This window comes from Podarcis raffonei, chromosome 14 (genome assembly GCF_027172205.1).
Source record: "Podarcis raffonei isolate rPodRaf1 chromosome 14, rPodRaf1.pri, whole genome shotgun sequence".
NCBI classification, from domain to species: domain Eukaryota; kingdom Metazoa; phylum Chordata; class Lepidosauria; order Squamata; family Lacertidae; genus Podarcis; species Podarcis raffonei.
The window spans coordinates 32523596-32551348 of record NC_070615.1 but is presented as its reverse complement, the minus strand read 5'-3'; the positions used below and the strand labels follow the sequence as shown (position 1 = coordinate 32551348).

Genomic DNA, 27753 nt, shown 5'->3' with positions numbered 1-27753 from the left:
CGAAAGGAGTGAGGCAAGGGGGAAACCACTCAGACCCAAGCTTTCTAGGCATGGGACAAGAGGAAGTGTGGACAAGCCCTATATTGGCAACCCCTCCTCTATTGTGCAATGGTGCACAATTGAATCCCCCCAATAAATCCAACTATCTTTTATATTGTCTGGCACTTTCAAAGCGTCTTTCTATTGCTGTAGTCCATAGTGGTGTATGCCTTTCATGGGCCTTGACTTCCTCTTTATCTTCCCCCCCACCCCCTCCCAGGCCAACTACTGCAGGTTAGCTGTTAGGGTAAGAGGCGCGACGACAGGGACAGCCACCAGTCGACACTCGGATTATCCTCTCCCCTTGCATAGCTAAAGTTTGATTAATCCTTCCCTCTCGCTCAGCGAGAAACACTGGCAAACCCTCCTGGCATCTTTGTCATTATCTCTTTGACAGCTTGCCTTTCTTGCGCTCGCAGTTCTAGGTCAGTCTGCATGGCTAGTCAAACGTGACAACTTGACAAGATTAAGGCAGGCCGGGGTTCTGCAATTTGTAAATGGAAGGGGTTGCACTCCAAACCTCCATTGATAACAAAGCAGTGCAAATATATATATAGAGAGAGAGAGAGAGAGAATTATCTCTGTTTGTGCCACACTCAAGCATGTGTGCGGGTCTCTGTAAGCGCACGCATGGGCAATGGAGTGTGCAAGTAATCCTAGGATTATGCAGTTTCCCCAGCTATACAGAAAGCGCAAAATGCTCAAGCAGAGATAGAAGATTGAAGTGTGTGTGTGTGTGTGTGTGTGTGTGTGTGGTGTGAATGCCTACAGAGTCATAGTTGGAAGGGCCATAGTTCAGTGGTAGAGCACCTGCTTAGCATCCTGGTTTCTCTGTTCAGACCCCAGCATCTCTGGCTAGGGGTCATGAAGATTCCCTGCCTGAAACCCATGAGCCTCTGCCAGTCAGTGTCAGCAATACTGCGTTAGATGGACCAATGATCTGGCTCACTATAAGGCAGTTTCCTTTGTTCTCATGCCCCTATGTGTTCTTGACTTGGCATGGGCTTTTCTCCTGCTTTAATGGGACTACAAAAATGGAGACGATCTAGGTATGGCGCACCTGACAGGCTGATCTGTGTTTGGCTTCGTGAGCCACAAGTTTGTATTCTACGCAACCCTACAATGTTGCAAATTCATACTTAGGCAAGAAAGGGAAACGTCACAACAAATACAGTTTGAAACATGTATTTCCAATGTTCTTTCTCACAGAAGCATAAGGAGAGCTGGCTGGGTCAGGGCAATGGCCCATCTAGTTCAGCATCTCATTATGGCCAACCAGATGCCTGTGGGAAACCGGCATGCAGGATGCAAGCAAAAGAGCATTCTCCCCTCCTGCAGTTTCCAGCAAATGATATTCAGAAGCATTATTGCCTCCAGCTACCAAGGCAGAGCATAGCCATTGGGGCTAGTAGTCACTGATAGCCTTGTCCTCCATGAATTTGTCTAATCCTCTTAAAGTCATCCAAGTTGGTGGCCATCACTGCCTTCTGTAGGAGCAAGTCCTATAGTTTAACTATGCATTGCACGAAGAATCACTTACTTTCCTTGGTCCTGAATCTTCCAACATTCAACTTCATTGCATCTCCCTAGGTTCTAGTATTATGAGAGGGAGGGGAAAACTTTTTCTATCTACTTCTACTTATCTTATGTTCTTAGTTCAAATGAGCTGCCATAATTAAAAGACTGAAACATAACAGAAGAGAACACTTCCTGTGTTCCCTTCCTCTGAGTGCAACAATAGGAAAAAGATACACTGCAACAGCCCAGCTGAGGAAATTGGGTTTTTTAATTACTATTTTGGGAAAGCTGGGTACCCAAGAAGGCTACAAAGTGCAGACCGCTAGAGAGATGCTTTGTATTCAAGGGCCTCACTCCATCAATTCGTTTGCATAGGCAACTTTCCACATATACACAACATGTGCAGATGAAGATCCTCAAATGCATTTATGTCCACATCATGATTCACACCTGAGCCCCACTAAACTGATTTGGTTACCCATTTCTATAAGGAAGTACATCACCATCCAGGGCCACAAGTTGTTGCACTGGATGAGAACCAGATTGGGTCCAGTTCTGAAAACAAAAGGAAAATAACAATTGCACAACTAGTGGGGAGTGAATCCTGTGGCTCTCACACATTATACAACAGTGCAAATCCAAGAAAGAAAGAAGATGAACAGAGCACTCCCTTGCCTGACAAAAATCCAGCTGTTGCCCTCTTTGGCTTCTGAAATCTTGCTTACATGCTTTCATGCCTAATTTCTTAGCCATCTGAGGATGAACAGAAACCATATGCTGAGTGAGCTTCAGCATCAAATGCTTCAGCTAGGAAGCGGAAGTTAATAGGAGCAAAGGAAACCACCTGATGCTGAGTCAGACCATTGAGTCCATCCAATTCAGTACTGCCAACACTGACTGGCAGTTGCTCTCCAAGGGACATTCCTAGCTTTACTTAGAGATGCCACTGAGGATTGAACCTGGAAATGGTGGCAGCTAACAACAGGTACAAGCTGTCTTCGCATGTGTACAAGTGTTGGTGTACAAGAGTGCACACTTGCCGCTTTGCGCATCTCAACTGTTTGTGTATACATGTATACCCATTGTACACACACTGAATGTGACATCTGAACACCCCTAGCGTGTTTCCTGGCCTGGCATCCCTTTGAGAGGGGTATCTGCATCCAGAGGGCTAACCCTCGTGAGCGTTTCAATTTTTGTGTCATGTAAGGGTGCATTTTGAAATTAGCATTTAAAAAGAAGGGAGCCAGCATGCTCTCCGTTTAAGCTGACACTGTTCCTTTTCCTCTGTGGAAATGAAATTTATTAATCATAATAAAACCATCATATTCTGAAGGCAGAGGTCACCCTGAGGAAGAAAAATAAAGTTTATTCATCACATGAAAGGGGGGAGGACTCAATATATATTCTCAGATAATATCTGCACGGCTGTTGTTTGGAAATGTCTCCCTGCATATGCTGATGCTTAGGTTTCTTCATGAAGAGTTTGACCCTCTTGTATTACACAAAGAGGGGAGCATTCTCTTTAAAAGCAGGAAGCGAATCATCCCAGCAGCAGCTCTTTGCTGGTAGAGGCCAATGAAGTGACCCATTTGATGGATTTGCCATGTTCATTTTGGAGAAGGCATTGAACTGCTATCAAAATTTGGCCTGAATCGCAGGTGGGGATCCTGTCACCAATGGGAGATATTCGGTCAGATGTCCCTCATGCATGGGTGAGCTATACAAATCTCCCACCCAACCAGTTAGCCAGATCTATAGCACCACATCCCAGATGTAAACAGCAGTGAGGGGTATGTGAAAAAACAATGCCCTGACAGCCAATCACATGGTACCACAAAAAAATCCTTCTCTACCTCTCCCCTCCCCACCCTCAGGTATGACAACATTTTACCAAGTGTGGGTAGATGGATGGGTTGCAATATCGGCTTATAAGAGCAGCACTTGCCTACAGGGTAGATTTTGGCCCATGCTGATTGGCCCAAAGAAAACCCCAGAATGCCTTGCTTCCGTCTTGCTTGTGTGGTTTACTTTGCCACTCAAATGGACCAAAGCCATCTAAGAGACAGAGGTATGGGACCTTCACCTAAAATGAATGGTGCATCCTTGAAGTTAGTAGAGTTCCAGGTGTGCGATAAGGAACATGTCAGTTCTGGCCTCAGTTTATATTTAATTCTGCTTTCTCTGTGTTCATTAACTCATTAACTAATTGAATTATTATTATTATTATTATTATTATTATTATTATTATTATTATTATTTTATTCCATGGTTTTTTAATTTAGGTATGCCACCCATGTATAACTTTGCTTTCACAGAAGACAGTCTGTGGAGACATATGAAAAGCTGTCTTGTAGGGCTTTTTAGGGCCAGGCAGGAATCAACTTGCACCTCACAGTACATCTTAGAAATCTGCTAGTAGAGAAAGGAAAGAAATGGAATTTAGTTGCTTCATTCATATCCACCATTAAAAGTCTTATTTGCTTTAGCTCTCCATTCATTTGTTTTCCGTTTATTTTAACAAGTGATTCAAAGTTAGTCCATTCGTTTTCGCCATTCTCATTTCTTTTCATTTTTCACTATGGTCAGCAAGGGACCCAACCAGCCTCCGGATACCTGTAACTACTGTGTTTGCCACCCACATGGCTGAGACCTTCAGGCATTCTACTGTTCAAAGCAGGACAACTGCCAAGTTTCAAAGAAACTGTGGAAAGGATCCTTGTTTTTGAGGCAATTTCAAAAAGGCACACATCCCTTAAGATCCCCTTTCAATATGAAATCCAGTTACATTTCTCCTATGTACAACTTTTGTGGTTATTAGGATGAAATGTTTAGGCTTTCTACTCCCACTCCAAAGAATCAGCTGTGTCAAATTTGAAGGAGAGAGAACACCGTGTCACCATTTGGTAGACATCCATTTTCTGTCTGTCCATTTCAACTACTATTCCTCTTCCCAGTCCCTTTAGCCTTTCCCTTACTTGTGCTGTAATTACACCTGTAATTACCTCTATTACATCCTAATAGAAACAGTGAATAAAGGACTTGTTTTATTTTCATTTGGAACTCATTTGTTTTGATTCCTGTTCGAACTAATTCATTTCATATTTTTTTTTATCCTTTTTCATAACGAGTGCACACTCTTCATGTATTTTAATATCTGCAGCCCCCTTGAAGCCAGTTATGGCAATGAGGTATGATGTTGAGGATGGTGATGTTGATGTTGTTGTTGATGATAATTGTGCTGGTTATTTCTGGCATCCATCTGTCTTGAGAAAATCGAGTGCACCTGTGGAGATAAAGTCAAACTGCTGCAATAGTAGCACCAAAGTGACCTCCTCAGGATGCAAGTTTGAGAAGTGTGTATGGAGGTCCTGGGCTGCCCAGACTACAAGACCCCACTCCTCTCAGCCTCAATAATGTTGTCCAGAGTACCAGTCTGGCTGCAAAAATTGCTAGAAAGAGGCATACAAGGTGCCATCTTAGGTAGGAGGTGCATAGAGTTGTATAGAGTTTACTTCTTAGCCGCCTCCTCTCCTGAAGATATCCCACAAGGCAGAGGAGGCTTAGGGCCAGTTTTCCTTCTCCTAGATGGGCTCCCTTCCCAGGTTGATGAGCCCCATCTGCCCCTCACTTCCCTATCCAGCATGTGCAGAAACTGCCTTCTTGACTGTTGGACTTACTATTGCTCTCATCCACTCAATCTGCCAGAGCCGATCTCTTCATTCAGAGGAAGTCCCTAACTTACCAATTATTTTTTTTATTATTGTATTATTTATTAAATTTGTATACCACCCTATACCCACATGTCTCAGGGCGGTTACAATATGAAAGCACAGTATAAAAACACACAATACATAATAAAAACAACCCAGTGAAACAACCAAAGGTTTGAGACCCGTTGGCTACCCCCATTTGGTTTAGCTGGCCAGTGAAAGCAGTTTGTGTGGTGTGGCTGCTGTTGCATGCTGACAGCTTCTAGGAGCCTCAGGTGAGACCACGGTGTGTCCCCCACCACAGGTGATTCCCCTCTCCAAATACCACATACACAAACAACAACATACACTCCCACATGTAGGAAATGTATTATAGAAGGTCTGTGGTTTGTCTCTGATAGTTTGTGTTGGGTAATTGCTGGCATATTACAGCAGGAATGTGAAATGCATTAATGGTTGCAAACTATACTTTATTCAACATCTCCGGGCAGTCATTTTACAAACCACTTTCTGAAGATTTTCTTCTTCTTGCAAAGTGTGCTATTCATCTTTTCAATCAATCAATTATAAGCACAATTCAGGGGGGAAACCCAGTTAAGTTTTTCAGAAATAAAAAAGAAAAGATGTGAGGAGGGGAGGGGGGGAAACCTAAGCAAGGGCACCCCCCAAGCATCTCAATGAGAATTGAGGATGCTGAGTAGCTGCAGACTGCTGTCTGACAGTTGAGTGGTGGTGAGGGTGGGGGGATCTAGGAAGGGTCAAGGAGTGGCATATTTGGGAAGAGAGCAGAGCTCCAAACACTCCAGATTGCAACATTTAGTTGCAGGTCCCCACATTATTCGACTATCTGAATTAAAACAAGCATAACTTCTAATCCTACTCAGAGTAGACCCATTAAAGTTAATGGACACATATAATTTGGGACCATTAATTTCAATGGATCTACTCTTAGTTGGATATTTCCCAGAGTCTTTCAGTGTGTGGGGGGGGGATGTCAATTTGATAACGAACAACAGCTAAATTCTCATTGCCTGCTCCCAGACTTTGGAATTCCCTTCCTGGAGAAGCTAGACAGGCCCCCTCTATGTGGTCCTTCTGTTGGCAAGTGAAGACCTTCTTCTTCCAACAGACTTTTGGGAACTCACAGCTCTTTTTACTGTAATCATTTGTATGCTTTAAACAGATTTTATAAATAAATAAATACAGTTTTAATTATATGAATGTTTGGTTTTTTATTGCTTTTTTCTATGGTTTTAGTGATTCTTGCTTTTATGTGTAAGCTGCTTTGAGTCCCATCAGGAGGAAAGGCAGGGTATAAATAAATGCATAATAATGATCATGAATTAAATGTTGCACAGCACATGCACCTAGTCTTCCTGTGGCAAAAACACTCAAATGCATCACATGTTTCAAACTACATTGTTGGGGAAAAGGCTAATCATGTTTTGTGTCCCCCTCCGCCACAGCTGCCTTTTAAATTGCTAAACAAAGAGACACATTCATTGCTACCGCACAAAAACACCAGTATTATTTGGTCCTAATTTGTCAGAGCAACTTCTGCCAAAGTGAGAAACTCATCAGTCAAGATTTATGACAAGATAAATGCTTTCCATTTTGTATAGACCACAGTAACAACATTTCTCTTTGGACTTTGTGAAAGGAAAACCATTTGCAATGAATAACCTTTTCGCACTTCAGGCTGAATCCGAAACGTTGCAGTGGTTTCTTTTAAAAAGAAGCTCTTGTTAAAGTACCTGCAGAAGTAATCTCAACATTGTTAGCTATAGGATTACTGCAGGTGTGTGAAGTAAGGCAGACACAAAATGGGAAAGGGGTGAATTACACACACACACACACACACGACTCCCCTCATATTTGGGGATGAGATATTACCCTCACTCTGACTTGACTTAGTGGCATCATCCGGTATCCATATCCGATTGGCTACATAGCAGCCTCAGAAAGCCTTTTGAGAGTAAAGATAGTTTTCCCTTGTCCATTATCTGATTTAACTTCACGATAACATGCATTTCCCTGATTGGATGGGGTTACTGGAGGCAGAAGTCCATGTTTGCCTGTTTTTAAAAAGAAAAATGGCTCCAAAGCTGCAAATTAGAGGCAGAAGCAGGTACACCCAGGGAGTAAACCAGGTGCAATAAAGAAGGTTAACCGGAATGACTTGAAGCTTCACACGCGTAATATTCGTCTTCCTAGTTTTTTCTTAAAGGAGTGAAAATTTGGCACGTTTTATACATTCTCATCACACTATAGCTACCGGACCCCTTGACACCACATAGACAACACTGAGATAAGACCAAGTACCTGATCTGGTGAAAAGCAACTTCCTATGTCCCTAACTTGGAGTGTTGCTATACAGATGAAACTTACTGGCTAAACAGAATCAACAATGGGAAAAAGTTAGGTGGGCAACTCCGTGGAAACACTGCCAGCTGTTGGCTATAGGTAGCATCTCCATAGCTCAGTGGTAAAGCATCTGCTTTGCACACCACAGGTCCCATGTTCAATCCTTAGCATCTCCAGGTAGGAATGGGAATGTATCTGTTCTGAAACCCTGGAGATCAGGTACTGTCAGTCAGGGAATACAGTGCTACTAAGGGAGATGGACCAAAGGTCTGACTTGGTATAATGCAGCTTCCATTGTCCCTATATTCCCAACTACATGCAACGAGGAGGGGGGAAATGAGGTGGCAGTTGTCAAAAAAAGAGGGTAGCCCTTTGTTCCCATGGTAGCACGTATGCATTGGCCCTTGTACCTGAAAGCATAATAAATTGTGTCTCCACATCCCTGCTTGGTTAGTGAATATAGGAAACTACCAGGTATAAATGGCATCAAAATATGAGCAAGTTGAACTTTGCATTTGAAAAAGGGCAAGTGGAGAAAACTCTCCATATGGCCATTGATGTAGATCTGTCACTCTTTGTCATATTAAGAACCACTGTTCTCTGATGCATGTTTCTTTGTTCGCCACCATTTTGCCCTGTATTCCAGGTGTCATATAAGAGATGCTAGGGAAGGTCTCCTTGCCCAGTTGCTTCCCACTCAGAAACCAAATTGCCCACTTAGTTGCATTTATCATCCATTAACAACAACAAAAACAAGACGAAGAAGTTGCATTGCCACTGTAGCCATTTGGATTGTCGGCCGAAGACACACTGCTTCTTAACAGCTGCTTGGCACATTTTATAAAAAAAAACCTTTGAGAGAACCTTTTGTTCTTTGACATTTTATATATTATATTATTTTCCCATTTATTTTCTACTTATGTCCATCGCACTTTTGGCAATCACTTAAGGCTTCCTCGAGGGGGTAGGGTACGGACCAGGTCCCTTAAGTTGAAAACACACCTATTCTGCAGCCATGGCTGCACATTTGCTTTGCATTCAATCTCGTAAAGCTAATTATAGCCATTTCCCCCCCTTCCTCCTTTTCATTTGTAAACTGAACCCATTTTCCCAGAGGATATTGCGTCCATAACGTGCTGAGTCAGTTCATTTCCAGTGTAATTGGATAGAGTGGAATGTTTGATTGCATTCATTTTGCAATTCCTTTCCGTTTCTTTTTTAACCTCTGGGGTTGCTTTGGTTTTCTTTTATTAATCCTCAGCTCTGCTTTCTTTTCTTTTCTTTTTAGTTACGGACGACTTTATGCTGCAGACCCCTACCACCACACACTTGCTCCAGCAACCACCTACGGCGTTGGTGCCGTGGTAAGTGCTGATTTATCTACTCCCCTCCCCCTTCCCTGCCTCCCAGTCTGCCCCGAACCTCCCCTCCTCCTCTCCCCAGTTCTTAGCATGGTTGACATCTTCTCACTTTTCCTTAATTGAATTTGTCTCTTCTGCTAACGGCAGCTAAAATGCCACATTAATCCTTCCCGGTAAACTTGACAAATGTCTTAATTTCTTGGCAATGTAGCACACATAAGGATATATATATATATACCGGGTATATATCCTAGGTGAGCACTTACCTTAATGGAACAATTAGTCATTTTGATAATTAAATACATCACAAATTGAATGCCTTCACAGTAGCCTCCATTCTTTTTCTTTTCTTTTCTTTATTCCCCCCCAACCCCCCAATCTTTTGCCTTGAATTTACATTGCCTGAAGGTTCAAGTCACACCAGTGATTATAAGTATAAAGAGCTGAAACTGAGATTTCCCGGCCTCTGCTGTCAGTCAGCCTGAATCCCTGCTATTTTCTCTCCCTTATCATTAGAGTTAATATTTAAAATTATAGCTGTACTGAAAAGAGTAGAGGATAGGAGATCATTCAGCAGTCCTCTCCAGTTGCTGCATAAAGTTAACCAGGCGCGTGCACACACACACCCTCCACAGGAAAGGTGATTTATGTGAAACTGAAATGTACACATAAAAAGACCCCATGGGGACATTTTGTTGGGCAATACTGGCATTAGGAGAAAATAACCCTCCCGGGGCGTTATGTGGAACCATGTTTATCTTAAATTAAGATAATCAGGGCAGTCAAGCAAAATGTTATTCACAACCAATGGAAAAGCAGCGAAATGAAAATTAACTGCAGAAAACTGTGAGTCCATTTGAATTAATTACGACTGATTCACACCCAACTTTTGGTGTATCTGTGCCCAATATTAATACATACCCTTCCCTTCTGCTCTGCAGTATAGTCTACTCATAATCCAGAATGTAGATGGACTCACCCCCATTTAAGGGACATGTTGCAGGGCAGGCAGGGCGGAAAGGGAAGGACACAACAGCCACACACCCTTTGATCCCAGCCTCACCCTCGCAGGCATACATTACTGTTGTTCACATAACGCTTTCAGGATGTGCAAATTAGGAAGTTTTACATTGAAATGTGAAGTGAATTGAATTTCTCCTACAACTCTTATGCTGTTGGTCTCCAACTCCTGGCAGCCCCAGAAGCCGGCATGAACAATGGTCAGGGGTTATGGGATTTGTAGTACAACAACATCATCTGGAAGGGCTTTCCCCCTTTTCTGGCTTAAAGAGAGTGTGTATCTTTGAACAGGGAACATGAGACACAATGGATCCAGTTGCAGATGATACAAATGTGTGTTGACAAATTGTACATGCACCAGGGTCTGCAAATAAGTTCTCTGAATGTGTGATACCCATGTACAGATGATGGATAAAATACAAGATGAAAAATAAAAAATGGCAGTCTTTTGCATCTCTCTAGCAATTGTTCACAACTTTCTCCAGGAGTGTGAAAGTAATGTAATTGGATGGAAACCCAGATATCTTGTAATCAAGCCAAGGTCTCTCGATCTGGTTGAGTCTAAATTGATATCACCTAAATTTATATTCACCCAGCTTTTTGTTTTTAAATGCATGTACCTCCATGTAGCATGAACTACTTGTGTTTACTATGCAAAAGAGACCCTAAAATATAACATTCTCACTGAAGTGAGAAATAGCAGAGCTGAGTAAGTTATAGGAAATATTTATACTGGGGTTTGGGGTTCTAGTTTTTTGCCACAGTTTTTGGAGACAGTAATGTTTCTGAATACCAGCGGTTGGAAACTGCCGGAGGAAAGAATCCTCTTTTGCTTGGGTGCTGCGTGCAGGTTTCCCACAGGCTTCTTGTTGGCCACTGTGAGAACAGTATGCTGGACTAGATGGGCCGCTGGCCTGATCCTGCAGGGATCTCCTTACGTTCTTTCCAATCACTTGGTATCAAATGGGCAACATTAATATTATTTATAATTATTTATAATTTTGCGGAGATTAAAGATGCAGAACCCACGTGAGAAAGATTTATTCTGGTTTCCATTTCTCCAGTGTTTCACATGAAAAACAACCCCCCAAATTAGCTTCCGTTTTTTACTTTAGGTGAAATATGACAGTTTCTACAACCTGGGGCTTCCCGCTAGCCCTGGGCTTCCAATAGTACATCATGCACTAGTGACAGTCACATGCTCACAGCTCGGTAGTAGAGCACATGCTGTAAATATAAAAGGTCCCAGGTTGAACATCTGGCATCTCAAGGTACAACTGAGAAAGACTTGCTGTCTTTCAGACCCCATGGAGAACCATTGCTGTTCAGTGTAGATAGCACTAAGCTAAACAACTAGCTTAGTGTTGGTGGTTTCCTAGGTTCTTTACCCCTCTCCCAATAAATTCCTCTTATCTTATTAAAATTATTATTATGATGATGCTGATCTTAAAATCTTTCAGATGATTTGCCTAAGCCGAAGCCAACAACTTGTACTCAGTGCAGAATGTTGTCAATCATCACAGTGGGATGAGATGGATGAGATGGAGTGGGATCAGGGGCCTCTAAAGACAAAGACTCTCCTCCTGGAAGAGAGGGGAGTGGTTGTGGCGACGAAGAGTGAGGCAGAGGAGGGGCTGGCGCCGCAGCATTTAGGCTGCTGAACACGCCCCCTCGGAGACACCTGGTTATAATAAATAATATAATAATAAATAATTTACTATTTGTATCCCACCCATCTGGCCGGGTTTCTCCAGCCACTCTGGGCGGCTTCTACAGAGACCAAAAATACACTAAAATGTCACACATTAAAAACTTCCCTAAACAGGGCTGCCTTAAGATGTCTTTTGAATGTCAGGTAGTTGTTTATCGCTTTGACATCTGATGGGAGGGCATTCCACAGGGTGGGCACCACTACCAAGAAGGCCCTCTGCCTGGTTCCCTGTAGCTTTGCTTCTCGCAATGAGGGAACCACCAGAAGGCCCTCAGCGCTGGACCTCAGCGTCCAGGCAGAACGATAGGGGTGGAGACGCTCCTTCAGGTATACAGGGCTGAGGCCGTTTAGGGCTTTAAAGGTCAACACCAACACTTTGAATTGTGCTCAGAAACGTACTGGGAGCCAATGTAGGTCTTTCAAGACCGGTGTTATGTGGTCTCGGCAGCCGCCCCCAGTCACCCAGTCTATCTATCCCCACTGGAAGCATGGCTGTATTGATTTCATTTGGGAAAGGTCTGTATCTCAGAGGAAGAACATCTGCTTTGCATGCAGAAGGTCCCAGGTTCAACAGATAGCATCTCCAAACAGTGATTGTTGCCTCAGAGGAAACAATTCAGGTGCTCGGGGGTTTCCTAATCCTAATTGTTGTTTGTAATTTGGAATATTTACGCTGTGTTTCCTCTGCAAAATTTACTACTGATACCTTATTGGAGGGTGTTAAGGAATGGGACGCAGGTGGCGCTGTGGGTTAAACCACAGAGCCTAGGGCTTGCCGATCAGAAGGTCGGTGGTTTGAATCCCCACGACGGGGTGAGCTCCCGTTGCTCAGTCCCTGCTCCTGCCAACCTAGCAGTTCAAAAGCACATCAAAGTACAAGTAGATAAATAGGTGCTGCTCCAGCGGGAAGGTAAACGGCATTTCCGTGCGCTGCTCTGGTTCGCCAGAAGCGGCTTAGTCATGCTGGCCACATGACCCGGAAGCTGTACGTCGGCTCCCTCGGCCAATAAAGCAAGATGAGCGCCGCAACCCCAGAGTTGGCCACGACTGGACCTAATGGTCAGGGGTCCCTTTAACTTACCTAAGGAATAAGTAACAGGTTGAGGTGAAATTGGAGTGTCCTGCTTGGCAAAACTCCTGTTGTGTTTTGAGAGAAATGCCAAAAAAAAAAAAAAAAAGTTTCAATAATCAAGAGCAAAATTTCCTACAATGCGTTTTATAGATGCCTATGAAAAGTCATTTGAGGTTTGGGCAATTACCGCCCCAAAAAGTCATGTATATATTTGGGTTTAATTTGTGAATGAAGCAGGAACTTAGAAGGCCTTACACCAAGTCAGATAATGGATCTATCTAGCTCTGTACAATGGCACCTTGGTTCTCAAACTTAATCCGTTCTGGAAGACCATTCCAAAACCAAAACGTTCCAAAACCAATGTGCGCTTTCCTATAGAAAGTAATGCAAAATGGATCGATCTGTTCCAGACTTTTAAAAACAACCCCTAAAGCAGCAATTTAACATGAATTTTAGTATCTAACGAGACCATTGATCCATAAAATGAAAGCAATAATCAAGGTACTATACTATAAAATAAATAAGACAGTATTGTAGATGATTAAAAAATAATAATTCTTACCTGCACTGTTGATAGTCATTGTTTGAATGGGAGGCTTTTATCCATTTCCACAGTCACACATTCAATCAATCAATAGCTGAACTGGGTTCCACACAGTCACAAAAACAAATTAGCCTCAAAAACAAAAACGCAAAATAAATAGCAAAAACAAAAGTGCCAAACTTAATCCATTCCGGAAGTCCATTTGATTGCCAAAATGTTCGAAAACCAAGGCGCAGCTTCTGATTGGTGCAGGTGCCCCGGAAACAATAGCCGACAGCCATATCAGACGTTCAGCTTTTGAAAAACGTTTGGAAACCGGAACACTTACTTCCAGGTTTTCAGCGTTTGAGAACCAAGTGTTTGGGTACCAAGGCATTTGAGAACCAAGGTACCACGGTATTGTCTACACTGACTGGTGGTGATTTTCCAGGATTTTAGACAAGGGGACACCCCCAGCCCTGCCTGGAATTGCTAGGGATTGAACCTGGGACCTTCTACATGTAAGCCTCTCCCACTGACCTATGGCCCTTCCCCAACAGCAAGCTGCCTTATACTGAGTCTACCCAGCCCATTATTATCTAAGGCAGCTTCCTGTTCAAGCACTGGACTCGATCCCAGTCTTGATTCACATGTGTTGCCTTATACCAAGTCAGATTACTGGTCTATCTAGCTCAGTACTGTCAACAACACCTTGGCGTCAGGTCTCCAAGATTTCAGAACAAGATCTCTCTTAGAGATGCCAGAGGTTGAATCAAGGACCATTTGCATGAAGAAGAGATGTTCCACCCATGGAGACATGGGCCTTAAGAACCCAAGAGCTTAAGAAGAGCTCTGCTAGGTCAGGCCAATGGGCCCATTGATGCCATTCTCACAGTGGGCAACCAGATGGCCATCATGGAAAACCTGCTAGCAGGACCTGAGCACAAGAGCACAATCCCCTCCTGTGGTTTCCATCAACTGGTACAGTGGTACCTCAGGTTACATACGCTTCAGGTTACATATGCTTCAGGTTACAGACTCTGCTAACCCAGAAATAGTGCTTCAGGTTAAGAACTTTGCTTCAGGATGAGAACAGAAATCATGCAGTGGCTGCGCAGCGGCAGCAGGAGGCCCTATTAGCTAAAGTGGTCTTCAGGTTAAGAACAGTTTCAGGTTAAGAACAGACCTCCGGAACAAATTAAGTACTTAACCCGAGGTACCACTGTATTTAGAAGCATGCCCCCCCATGCCCCCATCATATAACCTAATGATTCACTCACTAAATGGTCAGCTGGCACCTGTTTGAACAGCTTTGAGTGGTGTGTCCTGAACCTTGCTTGCAATTTTTTTGGGGGAAAAAAATTAACATTGCAAATCCCGTTGTGAAGAAAAGCAGACGTTTAAAACACAACCCATCAAATTGCTTTGTTTCAGAATGCTTTTGCACCCTTGACTGATGCCAAGACTAGGAGCCATGCTGATGATGTCGGTCTCGTTCTTTCTTCATTGCAGGCTAGTATATACCGAGGGGGATACAGCCGTTTTGCTCCATACTAAATGACAAAACCCATAAAAACCCTTCCAATGTGGGGGAAAAAAAGGAAGCTTTCCGAGGCCTGGGTATTGCAATACATGCAATAGTGCATCATTTTAGCAACTCTAAAAATAAAAAATAAAAATAAAAAGAGGAAAAAAATCTACATTTTTTTATCTTATACCTCAGATATTTTGTTCTGTGTATTTTAATATCGTGGGTCTTTTCATTTCCGAACGTTGCATAGTTCGATTGCTGGCTGTAGAAGGTTATTATTATTAAATTATATTATGATTAATTATGATTAATTATTCTTATTTTCATTGTCGTGGTTGAACTAGAAAGCTGCTAGAAACTAATTTAAAAATAAAATAACATAAAATCTGTTTGGGGGCCACAATCAAGACTGCTATATCATGTAAATGAATTATATATGCTGAATATTAAGCTATCAGGATTCCTTACTTGTTTTGTAAGAGTGTTAAAGTGACATCAGGGTCCCCCCTCCCTCCTGCGCATCTAACATTTATTTTTGTTTTATAAAGGGGAGGGAAAAGAGGAGAGTTGAGACGGTGGCGATGGGGGTCCAACACGATTAAATCGTAAAGTGGGGCCGCCACTGCACCCATCGTCCCATATCAGCTGTTTTAAATTATTCACTATTTATTCAAAGCCAAAGGTTATGTTGTTAATTTTGAGGCTGGGGCGGGGGCGGGAGGGTGGAGAGAGGGGTGCTTTAACTGACACCTGTACATAAAATCTAATTTAATGCTGTCCAGAGGGCACCTCCTTTCAAGGCAACCCACCAAGTCAAGATCAGCTCCAAGCATAACTAGTTCTTTAGGCAAAAAAGAGAGAGAGAAACAAAGAAAAGAGGAGAAAGAGAAAATCTCTGCTAGTTAGAACATGAACAAGCTTTCTTTTTATATTTCTTCCAGTATAATAAATTATTGATATCATTGCAGACTTTTATATTACGGGAGGATTAAAAAGATAATGATAATAATGATAATAATAAAAAGGTGATAAAAGCACTGTTTCTATTTTTTTTCTTTTTTTTCCAAAAAAAGAGAGAAAGTAATAAAAAAGTTAAATTCTTTGTACCGGTTTAATGGGGGTGGGGTGGGTGGGTCTGGGAGCGGGGAAGTGTATAAAATTTACATCTGTGCAGTGGAATTATTATTATTATTATGACACACCTACGGCGCTTTAGGTTTAGACCAAGAGATAAGAGACAAAAAACACACACGTATAATCATTTTTACAGAATTTAAAATGCTGCTCATATTAAATAAATAAATAAATAAATAAACATAAAAAAGTTTATATACGCATTTTACAAGTACTGCAACCATTGAGGAGAGAGAGAGAGAGAGATTGAAAAAAATAATAATAATCATGGTATTTTCATCTGCTTGGTACTTTTTGAAACATGACCGTGTCGTGTAAGCAAACTGCAATTCTTCGACATGTTCCAAGCCTGCCCCACTTCCCAACCTGAGGCTGTTGTGTTTGAAATTCGCTGGACCCAACTAAAAACAAAAACACCAGAATCATCAGATGAACAGAAGGTGGTTTGATGTCAGATACTTCCCATGTCTGATTCGCTGATGTCCCCCCCCCCCAAAGCACTGAAAAAACTCACGCCAAAGAGGCAGTTTCTGGCACAGCTGAAAAATTGCAGTTTGTCTGTACATCTGTTGTCCTGTTTACAAGTTAACCTAAGTTGGGGGTGTTTGTCAGGGGAAACTTCTTGTTTTTTGTATTTAAAACAAATAAAAAGCAGAAAAAAGACTGTCTTGCGACAGTTTTTTGGTTTTCTTTTTTTTTTGTTCTTTGCTGAAGATAGTTATTATATTCTCATCTGTATGGTGCGGGCCTAATAAAAAAAAGGGGGGCGAGCACTTTATAGTTAAAAATAAATAAAAATAAAAATGATCAATTCACCGCTGTGAACCTGCCAACTCGCTATAAACAATTCTGCTTTTTAAAAAGTGTTTGTGAAATCAGGCTTTCCTCTTTGTCATCGTAATGTGCATGCGATATGATCAGTTGAACGATAAACCATCAATAAAGTTTCACAAGATTTGAAAACGAGGTTTCTGGAGCATTTATATCAGAAGATGAAATATATATATGCGCATATATATATAAATATATATGTGTGTGTATGTAGATCGTCTTTGTCAAAGCCAAATGGGAGGGAGAGCCACACACAGGGGTAGAGTCAGAGAGCGTAAAGGGAGGAATATGCATTTATCAATGGAAAAAATATTGGCTACTAAAAAAGAAATGTATTCCGCTAGCCAGGGAATGGACCATAACTTCTGTCATGTTGAACCCCCATGCTTTAGACCTAGATTGAAATCCTGAGAAATTCATGCACAAATCACAAATCCAATATTTCTTCTGTCCCACTGCCTCCTATCTACTCCACTGAATCAGAAGCTGCTTTTAAAACCCGAAGGGAGTCTCCAAAGCAGTTTGAGGCTAGGAATGAGGTAGAGGAAGGGATGTATCAAAAGCAAAGGAAGTTCAGCTTAAGCACACCCCTACCCAAAAGTATTGGTGAATTCTGGTGAACACAGACAAATCTTGTGCAACCAAGGGAAGGGTGCGCTCCATGTGCACAAAGCCTGCCCTTTGTGGAGGGAAATTGGGAAGGCTGTGTGGGTTGGGAGCAGGATCCATAGCTCCTATATCCACAGGACCTTGCTAGATTGAGACACAGACTAGTTGATACAAACCATTGTGGCGATCCATTCTTTTCCATTCCAGTGCTTGTCAAAAGTTCCCCGTAGCTTTAGTTTAAGACTTGCTTTGCTAGAGTATAAACATCTGGGGATTGACTCCAGCTGCAATTACCCCAGCTTATTGTCCCAAACTGTGCGTGCAAAGCACCAGAATCTTCTCCCTGTGCCTGCCTCTAGGGCAATTTCCCCAACCTGGTGTCCCCCAGATGTTTTGGACTACAACTTCACACAACACATAGTCGAACAATGGAACTCGCTTCTACAGGAGGCAGTACAGTGAACCCTCCGGATACAATCTTAATTCGTTCCAGGGGTCCGTTCGCAGCCCGAAAATTACGTAAATAGAGATGCGCTTCTGCGGATGTGCACGGCGAAACCCAGAAGTATACTTCCGGGTTTGCCGTGGCTGTAACCTGAAGATTCCGTATCCAGAGGGATACGCAAGTAGAGATACGACTGTACTGGCCAGCAACTTAGATGGCTTTAAAAGAGGACCAGACAGATTCATAGAGGAGAGAGCTATTGAAGGCTACTAGCCATGCTGGCCATGCCAGTTGCTGAAAACCACAGGAGAGGAGAGTGGTCTTGCGCTCAAATCCTGCTTGCTGGTTTTCCACAGGCATCTAGCTGGCCACCATGAGAACAGGATGCTGGACTAGATGGGCCATTGGCTTGACCTAGGAGGCTCCTCTTATGACCATATGTTCTTAACATCTAGCAGGCACAGCCAGCAAGGTTAATAGTCAAGGATGATGGGAGTGGGAGTCCAGCAATATCTAGAGAGCAGCAAGTTAGGAAAGGATGCTCCGTGACAGGCATAGGCAAACTCCAGCCCTCCAGATGTTTTGGGACTACAATTCCCATCATCCCTGACCACCGGTCCTGTTAGCTAGGGATGATGGGAATTGTAGTCCCAAACATCTGGAGGACCAGAGTTTGCCTATGCCTTCTCTGTGATATATATGCAGCTTTCTGTGTGCTCTTTCCCAGTTTCTGTTGAGTTCAGTGCAGCAAATTTAGGAGATGTTAGACACACACACACACACACACACACACACAATTTCACAAAATAGTGAGGGAAATTTTTAGTGTTTAGGTTGAGAATGGCCATTCCTGGTGTGCATTTATATCTGAAATGCCAGGGAATTCACCAGATATTAGTGTTCAGAAATCAAGGGTGCTTACAGATGTAACTTGAAAAGGGACTTTCTTCACCTTGTTTTTCACCTGTGGAGGGAGCCCAGATTTGCCCACCTTCACAACAATGCATTCACCAGACATACTTATCAGCAATTTGAATGCTGAGTCTGGTTGTCTTTCTTCAGGAGAGCTGTCTGCCTTGTTTTATTTTGCTTAAATAATAAGTGCAGCATAGTTGGTGACTTGTTTAAGCAGTCATTTGTCACTTTATTTCCCCCAAAGGAAAAACCATTTTAGACCTGGAAGAAAAAAACCAACAATTTAAGAGGATGTGAGTGGTCGGGTAGGTGATGTCACACGCACTAGCCAGTCAGTGCTGTGCATACCGGCATCTACTACAAACTGGCAGTACTAATTTCCTCTAAGATCAATCCTGGACAGGGAATTTGTTGCTCCAGTCCTGGAGAACCCAGTGACATGACTTCTCAAACAATGCATGTCTGATGCACTCTGAAATACCTTTTTTAAAAAACAAAAATAAAGTAAAATTAGCTGTTATATAAATATTTATTTTCTTACAAAAAATCATTTTGCACACATAGATCTCCTGATGTGTGGGTGATAAGTTAGTTTGTCATTTTGATTTGAAGTAAGTGGCTGTATCGCAACTTAGGGGCAGTCCCCAATAAGTATCTGATGTTTAATTCTTAGAGGTAATTGCAAACAGATACAGTTGCTGAATGCTGTTGGAAAATATTTTTGTGAAAACTCCTAGAACACTCCGGTCATTCATTTTATTCAAATGTATGTCTGATATAGGGAATGTTTTTTTCCAGTTATATAAATTATTACTGATAATATGAATTCTGATTTTAAAAGAAATGATTAATACCATATGTAGAATATCGTGACTTCAAAACAGTTACAAATCTTTAAAAACCCAACAAGTGTGTATATCTGTCTTTAGAAATTAGTGTTTATATCACTACAGTGGTTTGTGAATAAAGAAAAAAATGGTTTGTAATATTAAAAATAAAAGCTTAGTCTGAAATGGTGTAAATAAATCTGTGTCCAGAGTTGTTGCTGTTGTTTTTATCTCTCTCTCTCTCTCTCTCTCTTCTTTCTTTCTTTCTTTCTTTCTTTCTTTCTTTGGGGGGGGGGGGAGTTCTATAACCATTCCATTTTTAGCAAAGTTACTTAAATAACCCAAACAGAGTGCAGAGAATTTCTTTTAATTCTGCTAACACCATACTGAATAAATTCTGGTAACACCATACTGGGGGGGGGGGGGATAGGACAAAAACACCATCCAAATTGAGGGGATATAAACAGAGTTTTTGTCTTTCTTGTACATTACAGGGAGACATTCAACCAAACATATAGGGGAAAACCCCTTCAGAACTACACAGCCACTCAGAGCATGTGCTACCTCACCAAACATCATGTCACTCTGCCTGATTGCTAAGCAACACTTGAATCCACCTCCACTTAGCTGGTTGACTTAACATTAACAGAATTAACCCTTAAGTTCCACACAAAATGATCTCTGCTGTTGCACCTCCAGCAGTTGTTCTCTCAACCATTTCACAAATAATAAAAATTAAATACGTTATGTATGTGGGACCCATACAGCTACTTCAAACATGCCCCTGAAATAATATAAGATACTCGTCTCTACTCCACAGTCTACTTGCAGACTAAACACTGACCATGGAGGAGGCAAGAAGAAAGAAAAGAAGGACAACAGAAGAATGACTTGAGAGAGAAGCTGTATGTAGCTTAGTAGTAGAGCATCTGGTTCCTTGTCTGATTGATTATTAGCATCTCCAAGCTTGGAAAGATCCTGGAATATATGGGTTCAGGTGGTCCCTGAGGTACCCAGGACCTAAGCTGTTCAGGGTAAATTAATACAATGCCCTGAACCTAGCTTGGTAGTAAATGGGCAGCAAGTCTTGATGCTTTAACAATGAGTTGTCAGCCAGGTGCTCCCATCAGCAATCTGGCCTTCTGATTCCGCACCAACAATCCAGCCTCAAGTTTACTAGTCTATGGATTCAGCAGTCAGGCTATCCTTGTCCAGGAGCTTAGCCAAAAGTAGGTAAGTAAAAGCAGCTTCACACTCACATGACTTGGGCCATGGGGCTCACAACTCTAAGGATGGGACAGAAATACAATTTAGTTCACATTTAAAGATGAACCTACCTCAATATTACTTTTTGAAATGATGTGCAGACCAAAATACAACCAGACTTTAAAATTTGCACTTCGCTGATGGCTAGGGATAGAGAAGTATTTGATCAACTTTGTTTTTTTAGAAATGAAATACTAAATTTGCACTTTCTGAAACAGTATGAAGCCCAAACACAGGCATCCTTCAAAATTCACACTGCTCTGAATTGTGCAATGCAGTTCCTAGCCTAGTGAAGGGTACAAAAAATTATATACTAGGGTAAAGTCTGCACAGACTGCATCTATTAGTGGAAAGAACATCTAAGACATTATATTACAAGAAATAGCTTTACAAAAATGTGCATCTCGGGCAAAATTGAGCATACAAGCATGCGTACAGTATACAAGTATAAATTCAGACTAAAATACTGATGAATTTTCATGAGGATTTTAAACAACAGCAACAACAAAAATCACAAACTGATGTGGAAATATGGCGAATTGAACTAAACATTGGAAAAAAACCTAACTAAAACCAAAATTGAGAGAATCGCCCATTCCTATCCTCAAGTGGTTTTCTATTCCTTCTGCACCTACAGCCAGCAGTAACCTAGGTGGGGTACAAATGACAGTCCCCAGTTGCTCCCTCAAGCTGCTTTGAAGGAGTATAGGTGGACCCCTGCATCTAATGGTCAGAACTGCCAAGTTGGAATCATCAAATAGCATAAAGGAGGACCTGGTTTGTTCTTCTGTACTTTGGCCACACAGAGGTCAATAGTGATATTCATAGTACTTGTGTTAGTCTACCTGCTTTATTCTACTGCTTTTACTGTTTTGCTGCAGTGGCCATGATGACTATAAACATTCATTTTTAACAATGAATAAAAATAAAGCTGGGATGTGCCAGAAACTGAATTTGGCAAATCAGGGGTTAAATCAGGGGTTAAACCGAACTTACAATAAGAAACATGAGAAACTGAGAGAAACCAAAACTGACAAATTCCCCCATCCCTACTTAGTTCAGAGTCATGGCCTGTCCTGACCTTTCAAAAAGCTACATCTGCTTCCGACCATTGAATTCTGTGTCTGCCAGCTCTGGCAGTTCATATGGCAGAAGAAGTCAAGGAGCCTATCAAAAAGACAGTTGGCCAAAGAAATGTGTGTGCAGTTGGACAAGAATTTAATAAAGTCTCTTGAGTCTTCCATTTTACAGAGATAGGTGAGTTGGTCAAGCCCAGAGATCCTGCAGTATAAGCCTGTCTTGAAGCAGACGAGGCACCTCCTGAGTTACCAACAACAATAAGGAACCACAATTTGCATAAACAATGGTCTGCTCAGGAGGGTTGACAAGTGCAAGAGGGACAGACATCTATCCCCCTTGAATTATTGTGCAGGAAAGAAAATTTTAACATGTGCAACTTGACATTCAAGGATTAGAAGAACACCACCCCAACCCACAGTTTCCTTTTCTCACAGTGGCCAAACAGATCCTCCAATAGCAAGCCTATAAACAGGACCTGGGTGCATCAGCACTCTTCTCACTTGTGATCGCCCTCAATTGGTATTCAGAGGTATATCACCACCAATTGTGGAGGGTTTTGCTTTATATCCAGTCATGCTAGGACTGTAGCTTATGTTAACTGTCTTAGGGGCTGTGCATGCAATGTGTTATATACAGTTAGCACATGTCAGGGGAGGTCAATCTGAAATCAATCCCCCATCCTGACTTTTGTGCATTCATCTGAACTTCTGAATAAGGCCTACATGCAAAGGGAGGGTTAGCAAGTATGGTCGGACACAAGTGTCTTATTCTATGTTATCATCAGTTTTCAGCACCTCATAACTTCAGACATACTGCCGCCTGGGTAGACCTGAAATTTTGCTTCCATGCGTGCAATAATGAGGTGGTGGAGTCCCAATGTAGAAGAATTGACTGTGCCACTTTTGACTGCAGCCAGAGTGAATATTCTTTTTGAACACTTCTTTATATATGAAAATGGCCGTGCAAATAGATAGGTGGCTCAAGCAAGGAGTGGATTAGGCTAGAACACTTTGACCTGACATTCACATTCTCCTCACTCTGCCTTTCTCGGAAGTTCTTACATGGCTGAACATTCAAATATGTGATTCACTCGCCTAATATCTAAAGTGGTACAGCCCACAATACCACCTCAAGGATTCTACCACTTCATTTTGTATTACATGAACCTTGAGTAGATGATGCATTAATTGTGTGATATCCAGGGCTATTTTTCTAGAAAATGAAGTGTGGAAACTTATCATGAACACCTCCCTCATTCTCTTGGCATGGCACCTGTGAGGTGCCAGAACTGAGTTCCGGTGAGTTTCTGCTGGAAAAAAAGCCCTGGCATATCCTCTCCTATGCTTGTTTTGTTTTTTAGTTTAGAAATGGCACCCATGAAGAGGTGACCCATAGCATGACTCAAGAACACGAAGAAACTTGATACCCCACCAAGTTGTCTTCTCACTGATAATAACTGCAGTGCAGCACAGTTATGATCAGTGGGGAAACAAAAGTCAGCCCACATAGGGCAGCCCCACATAGAGCTCATTGAAGTAATCCAGCCTTGAGGTTTCAAACACATGGACAACAGTGATCAGGAAGTATGGCAGCTGGGAGTGCAAGTGCTGCCCTAGCCTACAGAAATGGTTGCTGGAAAGGAAAACAAACACACACACACACACACACACACACACACACACACACTGCCCTCTACCTTGTAACAAGCAAGCAAGCTCAAAACCCCTATTCCCACCAAAATTCCAAAGAAGTTCTCAAGTGCCCCAAGAAGCAAGGCAGAAAAAAAAATGGAAGCCTCTTTTTCGGCAAAAGAAAACGTCAAAGAAATCGGAGGATAGATTTCACTGTGACACTAATTTATACAGCTGAAATGGGCCTGCATGTATTCAGCTTTTAAATTTGGAAATGTTTAACAGCCTTTTGGGAGGCTGTTAATAAAATAAAATAAAATAAAATATCAACAGCGATTGAGCCATAACAATGCTACTGTACTGCAGCTTGGAATATTAGTAAATTTCACCAAGATTACATGTGGTAATGCCTGTTACGTCTGCTGGGCTCCATGCTGGGCTAATGATCCTGGTGCCTGGCTGTTCGGCACTGAGAACGAGACTTTCGCATTGTAAAACCTTTCATCTTCCTCAAGCTGCCTATTGCTAATGAATTTTTTATTTGTTTACTCAATGCTTCTCCTGGATATAAAAGTGACACTTAACTTAGAAAGAGAAAGGAAGAGAAAGATGAAAAAATAAAACACACCTCAGCCAACCTCTGTGTTAAATCAAAACTAAGCTCTGATCAGATCAGAAGCCTCTGAATGCCCTTTTATTTCCCTGGTTTACCATGTCCAGCAAAAGAAAAAAGGGGGTGGAACTTAAGGAAATAAATAGAGCAATATGATATTTCTTTTGCGGGGGGGGAGTATTATAGAATAGGAAAACACTGAATTATTCATGCTCTGATGGACTGTCATATGGGGCCATTATAAGCATATTTGCAAAGCAGCTGTGCCTCTGTGTGTTGCTGAATGAAAACGCAAGTTCTCCGTTCTTTCTTTTTTTAGATCATCTTTCATAAAAGCTTAGTTATTTGTTGTGGTTCTTTGGTTGCTCGATTGTTCACGGCCTTAAGAGCAATTTGCCTCCCCACCCTGCAAACCAAATATATATATATATATATGTATCCAGTGCAGAGAACTAACCCCAGTTCGATACCTTTACATGATAGGAATAACACCATCTGGAACATCTGCGCATCCAACTTTCACATCCGCACCACACTTTTAAAACACTCTTTAACAGCCACGGTTTCCTGCAAAGAATTATGGGAACCGCAGTTTGTAAAGGGTACAGAAACTCGTACTCTGGGAAGGATCGTCTAACAATTCTCAGCCCCTTTTCACAAGTTACAATCCCCAGGATTCCTTTAACAGTTATGGCTGTTAAAGTGATATAAGAGTGCTTTAAACGAATGGTGTGGATGCCCCCCTCCAATCCCATCAGCCCCAGCAAGCAAGGCCAGTGGTCAGGTATGACAGGAGCTGTTGTCATTACTGTTGGCATTCATCTGTCTCAAGAGATCATGGAGTGCATCTCCGGGGATGAAGTCAAACCACTGTGTTAGCAACACCAAAGCAACCTCCCCAGTGTGGTGTAGTGGTTAAGAGCAGTAGACTTGTAATCTGGTGAACTGGGTTCGCATCTCCGCTCCTCCACATGCAGCTGCTGGGTGACCTTGGGCCAGTCACACTTCTCTGAAGTCTCTCAGCCCCACTCACCTCACAGAGTGTTTGTTGTGGGGGAGGAAGGGAAAGGAGAATGTTAGCCGCTTTGAGACTCCTTCAGGTAGTGAAAGGCAGGATATCAAATCCAAACTCCTCCTCCTCTTCTTCTTCCCCAGGGCACAAGCCTGAGCAGTATTATGGAGGTCCTGGGCTGCCCAGATGACCACACCCACCTCTTGGCTTTGTGGTCCAAAGGAAAGCAGAGCAATACATTTGGCACCAGCTTGGCTGCAGGAGTTGCCGGAAGGAGGCATACAATAAATAACTCCCCCGCAAAAAAAAACATTAAAAAGGATATAGGATGTTTATCAGCTAAAGACAACAAAATACTTTTATCATGCAGAAAAGCTCAGGTTCAATCCTTATCTTGGGAAAGACCCCTGCCTTAAACCCTGGATAGCTACTGCTGATCTGGATTGTACAAAACCGTTTCTTGTGTAAAGGAAGGGGCATAGCACACTGGTAGAGCACCTGCTTTGCATGCAGAAGGTCTCTGGTTCATTTCCTGGCATCTCCAGGTAGGGCTGGGAGAAACACCTGCCTGAAACCCTGGAGCATCACTGCCAGTCAGTGCAGATCAAACTGAGCCAGATGGGTCTGGGGTCTAACTTGGTATAAACCAGCTCCATATGCATTGTACTAGGTGAAAAGACAGTCTGACTTGATAAAGGAGTTCCCTGGTGGATTTCTACTGTGTATACAACTTGTTTCTTGCAAAAATGATGATTCTGTTCAAACCACATTGATGGGAAACTTAAAAAAAAAGTAATGGAGATCATTAAAGAATGATATTTCTCTCAAGAGATTTGTTATGTTATAAAGGGACCGAAATTACTAGAGTTAATCAACCGCAATCTACTGAAGTCTATACTTAGATGAATTAAAATTTTTAACTCTGAAGGAATAGTTCAAAAATGCAAGGGAGTGAAGGAATCATGGAAATCACGGGTCTCCTGCCCCACTGATTCCTTTGCCGTTTTTGTAAGCCTCCACCTTGGCAAGAAAGGGTGGCACATATGAAATGACCCTTGTCCGTAGCATTTAAGGTTGCAAGCTTAACTGGTAACTTTTGAAGAGCTTTGCATGCCGACAGACATGACCCCCAAGAAAGTTGCAAAACACATATCAGCGTTTTGCTCTTCTAGTGTAGTGTACAAAAATAGAATCATAGAATCATAGAGTTGGAAGAGACCACAAGGGCCATCGAGTCCAACCCCCTGCCAAGCAGGAAACACCATCAGAGCACTCCTGACATATGGTTGTCAAGCCTTTGCTTAAAGACCTCCAAAGAAGGAGACTCCACCACACTCCTTGGCAGCAAATTCCACTGTCGAACAGCTCTTACTGTCAGGAAGTTCTTCCTAATGTTTAGGTGGAATCTTCTTTCTTGTAGTTTGGATCCATTGCTCCGTGTCCGCTTCTCTGGAGCAGCAGAAAACAACCTTTCTCCCTCCTCTATGTGACATCCTTTTATATATTTGAACATGGCTATCATATCACCCCTTAACCTCCTCTTCTCCAGGCTAAACATGCCCAGCTCCCTTAGCCGTTCCTCATAAGGCATCGTTTCCAGGCCTTTGACCATTTTGGTTGCCCTCCTCTGGACACGTTCCAGTTTGTCAGTGTCCTTCTTGAACTGTGGTGCCCAGAACTGGACACAGTACTCCAGGTGAGGTCTGACCAGAGCAGAATACAGTGGCACTATTACTTCCCTTGATCTAGATGCTATACTCCTATTGATGCAGCCCAGAATTGCATTGGCTTTTTTAGCTGCCGCGTCACACTGTTGGCTCATGTCTAGTTTGTGGTCAACCAAGACTCCTAGATCCTTTTCACATGTACTGCTCTCAAGCCAGGTGTCACCCATCTTGTATTTGTGCCTCTCATTTTTTTTGCCCAAGTGCAATACTTTACATTTCTCCCTGTTAAAATTCATCTTGTTTGTTTTGGCCCAGTTCTCTGTCAAGGTCGTTTTGAAGTGTGATCCTGTTCTCTGGGGTGTTAGCCACCCCTCCCAGTTTGGTGTCATCTGCAAATTTGATCAGGATGCCCTTGAGTCCATCATCCAAGTCGTTGATAAAGATGTTGAATAAGACCGGGCCCAAGACAGAACCCTGTGGCACCCCACTAGTCACTCTTATGTATGCAAAGGAGGACATGCATACAGTATTACAGAAAGCAGAACTCGCACATCACCCCACGGTGGAATTCTGCAAGTTCCTCCTTCATGTTCCAAAATCACACATGGAACAACATGAAAGTGCAACGTAATTTCCTCTCCCTCTCTTCACTCAAACTGTCCCTAGATCTGCTCCAGAGGGAAGAACTGTCGGGAGGGGTGGGAGGGCCAGGGACAAAGAAAGAAGATTCTTTGCTGGAAGCAATGACTGTCTAAAGTAGTATCATAGTGCTTTAAATGCATGGTGTGAATGTGACTGTAGTTTGCTATCAGTCCATGGTGAAACACAAAATTAAATTGTGCCTAGATTTATTTATTTTTAATCAACTGAT

The 27753-nt window shown here is 42.3% G+C and overlaps 1 protein-coding gene across 28 annotated transcripts in view; it reads left to right on the top strand.

Moving 5' to 3' along the window:
* Positions 1-15149, top strand: part of RBFOX1 (RNA binding fox-1 homolog 1) — a 1472193-nt gene extending 1457044 nt beyond the window's left edge. For 22 of the 28 annotated variants that reach the window (XM_053365865.1, XM_053365877.1, XM_053365871.1 and 19 more), the window contains 2 exons: positions 8923-8998; positions 14756-15149. In XM_053365865.1, coding sequence (XP_053221840.1) covers positions 8923-8998; positions 14756-14878 — 199 coding nt within the window. In that variant the 3' untranslated portion in view covers positions 14879-15149. The remainder of the gene's footprint in view (positions 1-8922; positions 8999-14755) is intronic. The other 6 variants (XM_053365879.1, XM_053365868.1, XM_053365878.1 and 3 more) reach the window with 2 other exon arrangements.
* Positions 15150-27753: the final 12604 nt, after the last annotated feature.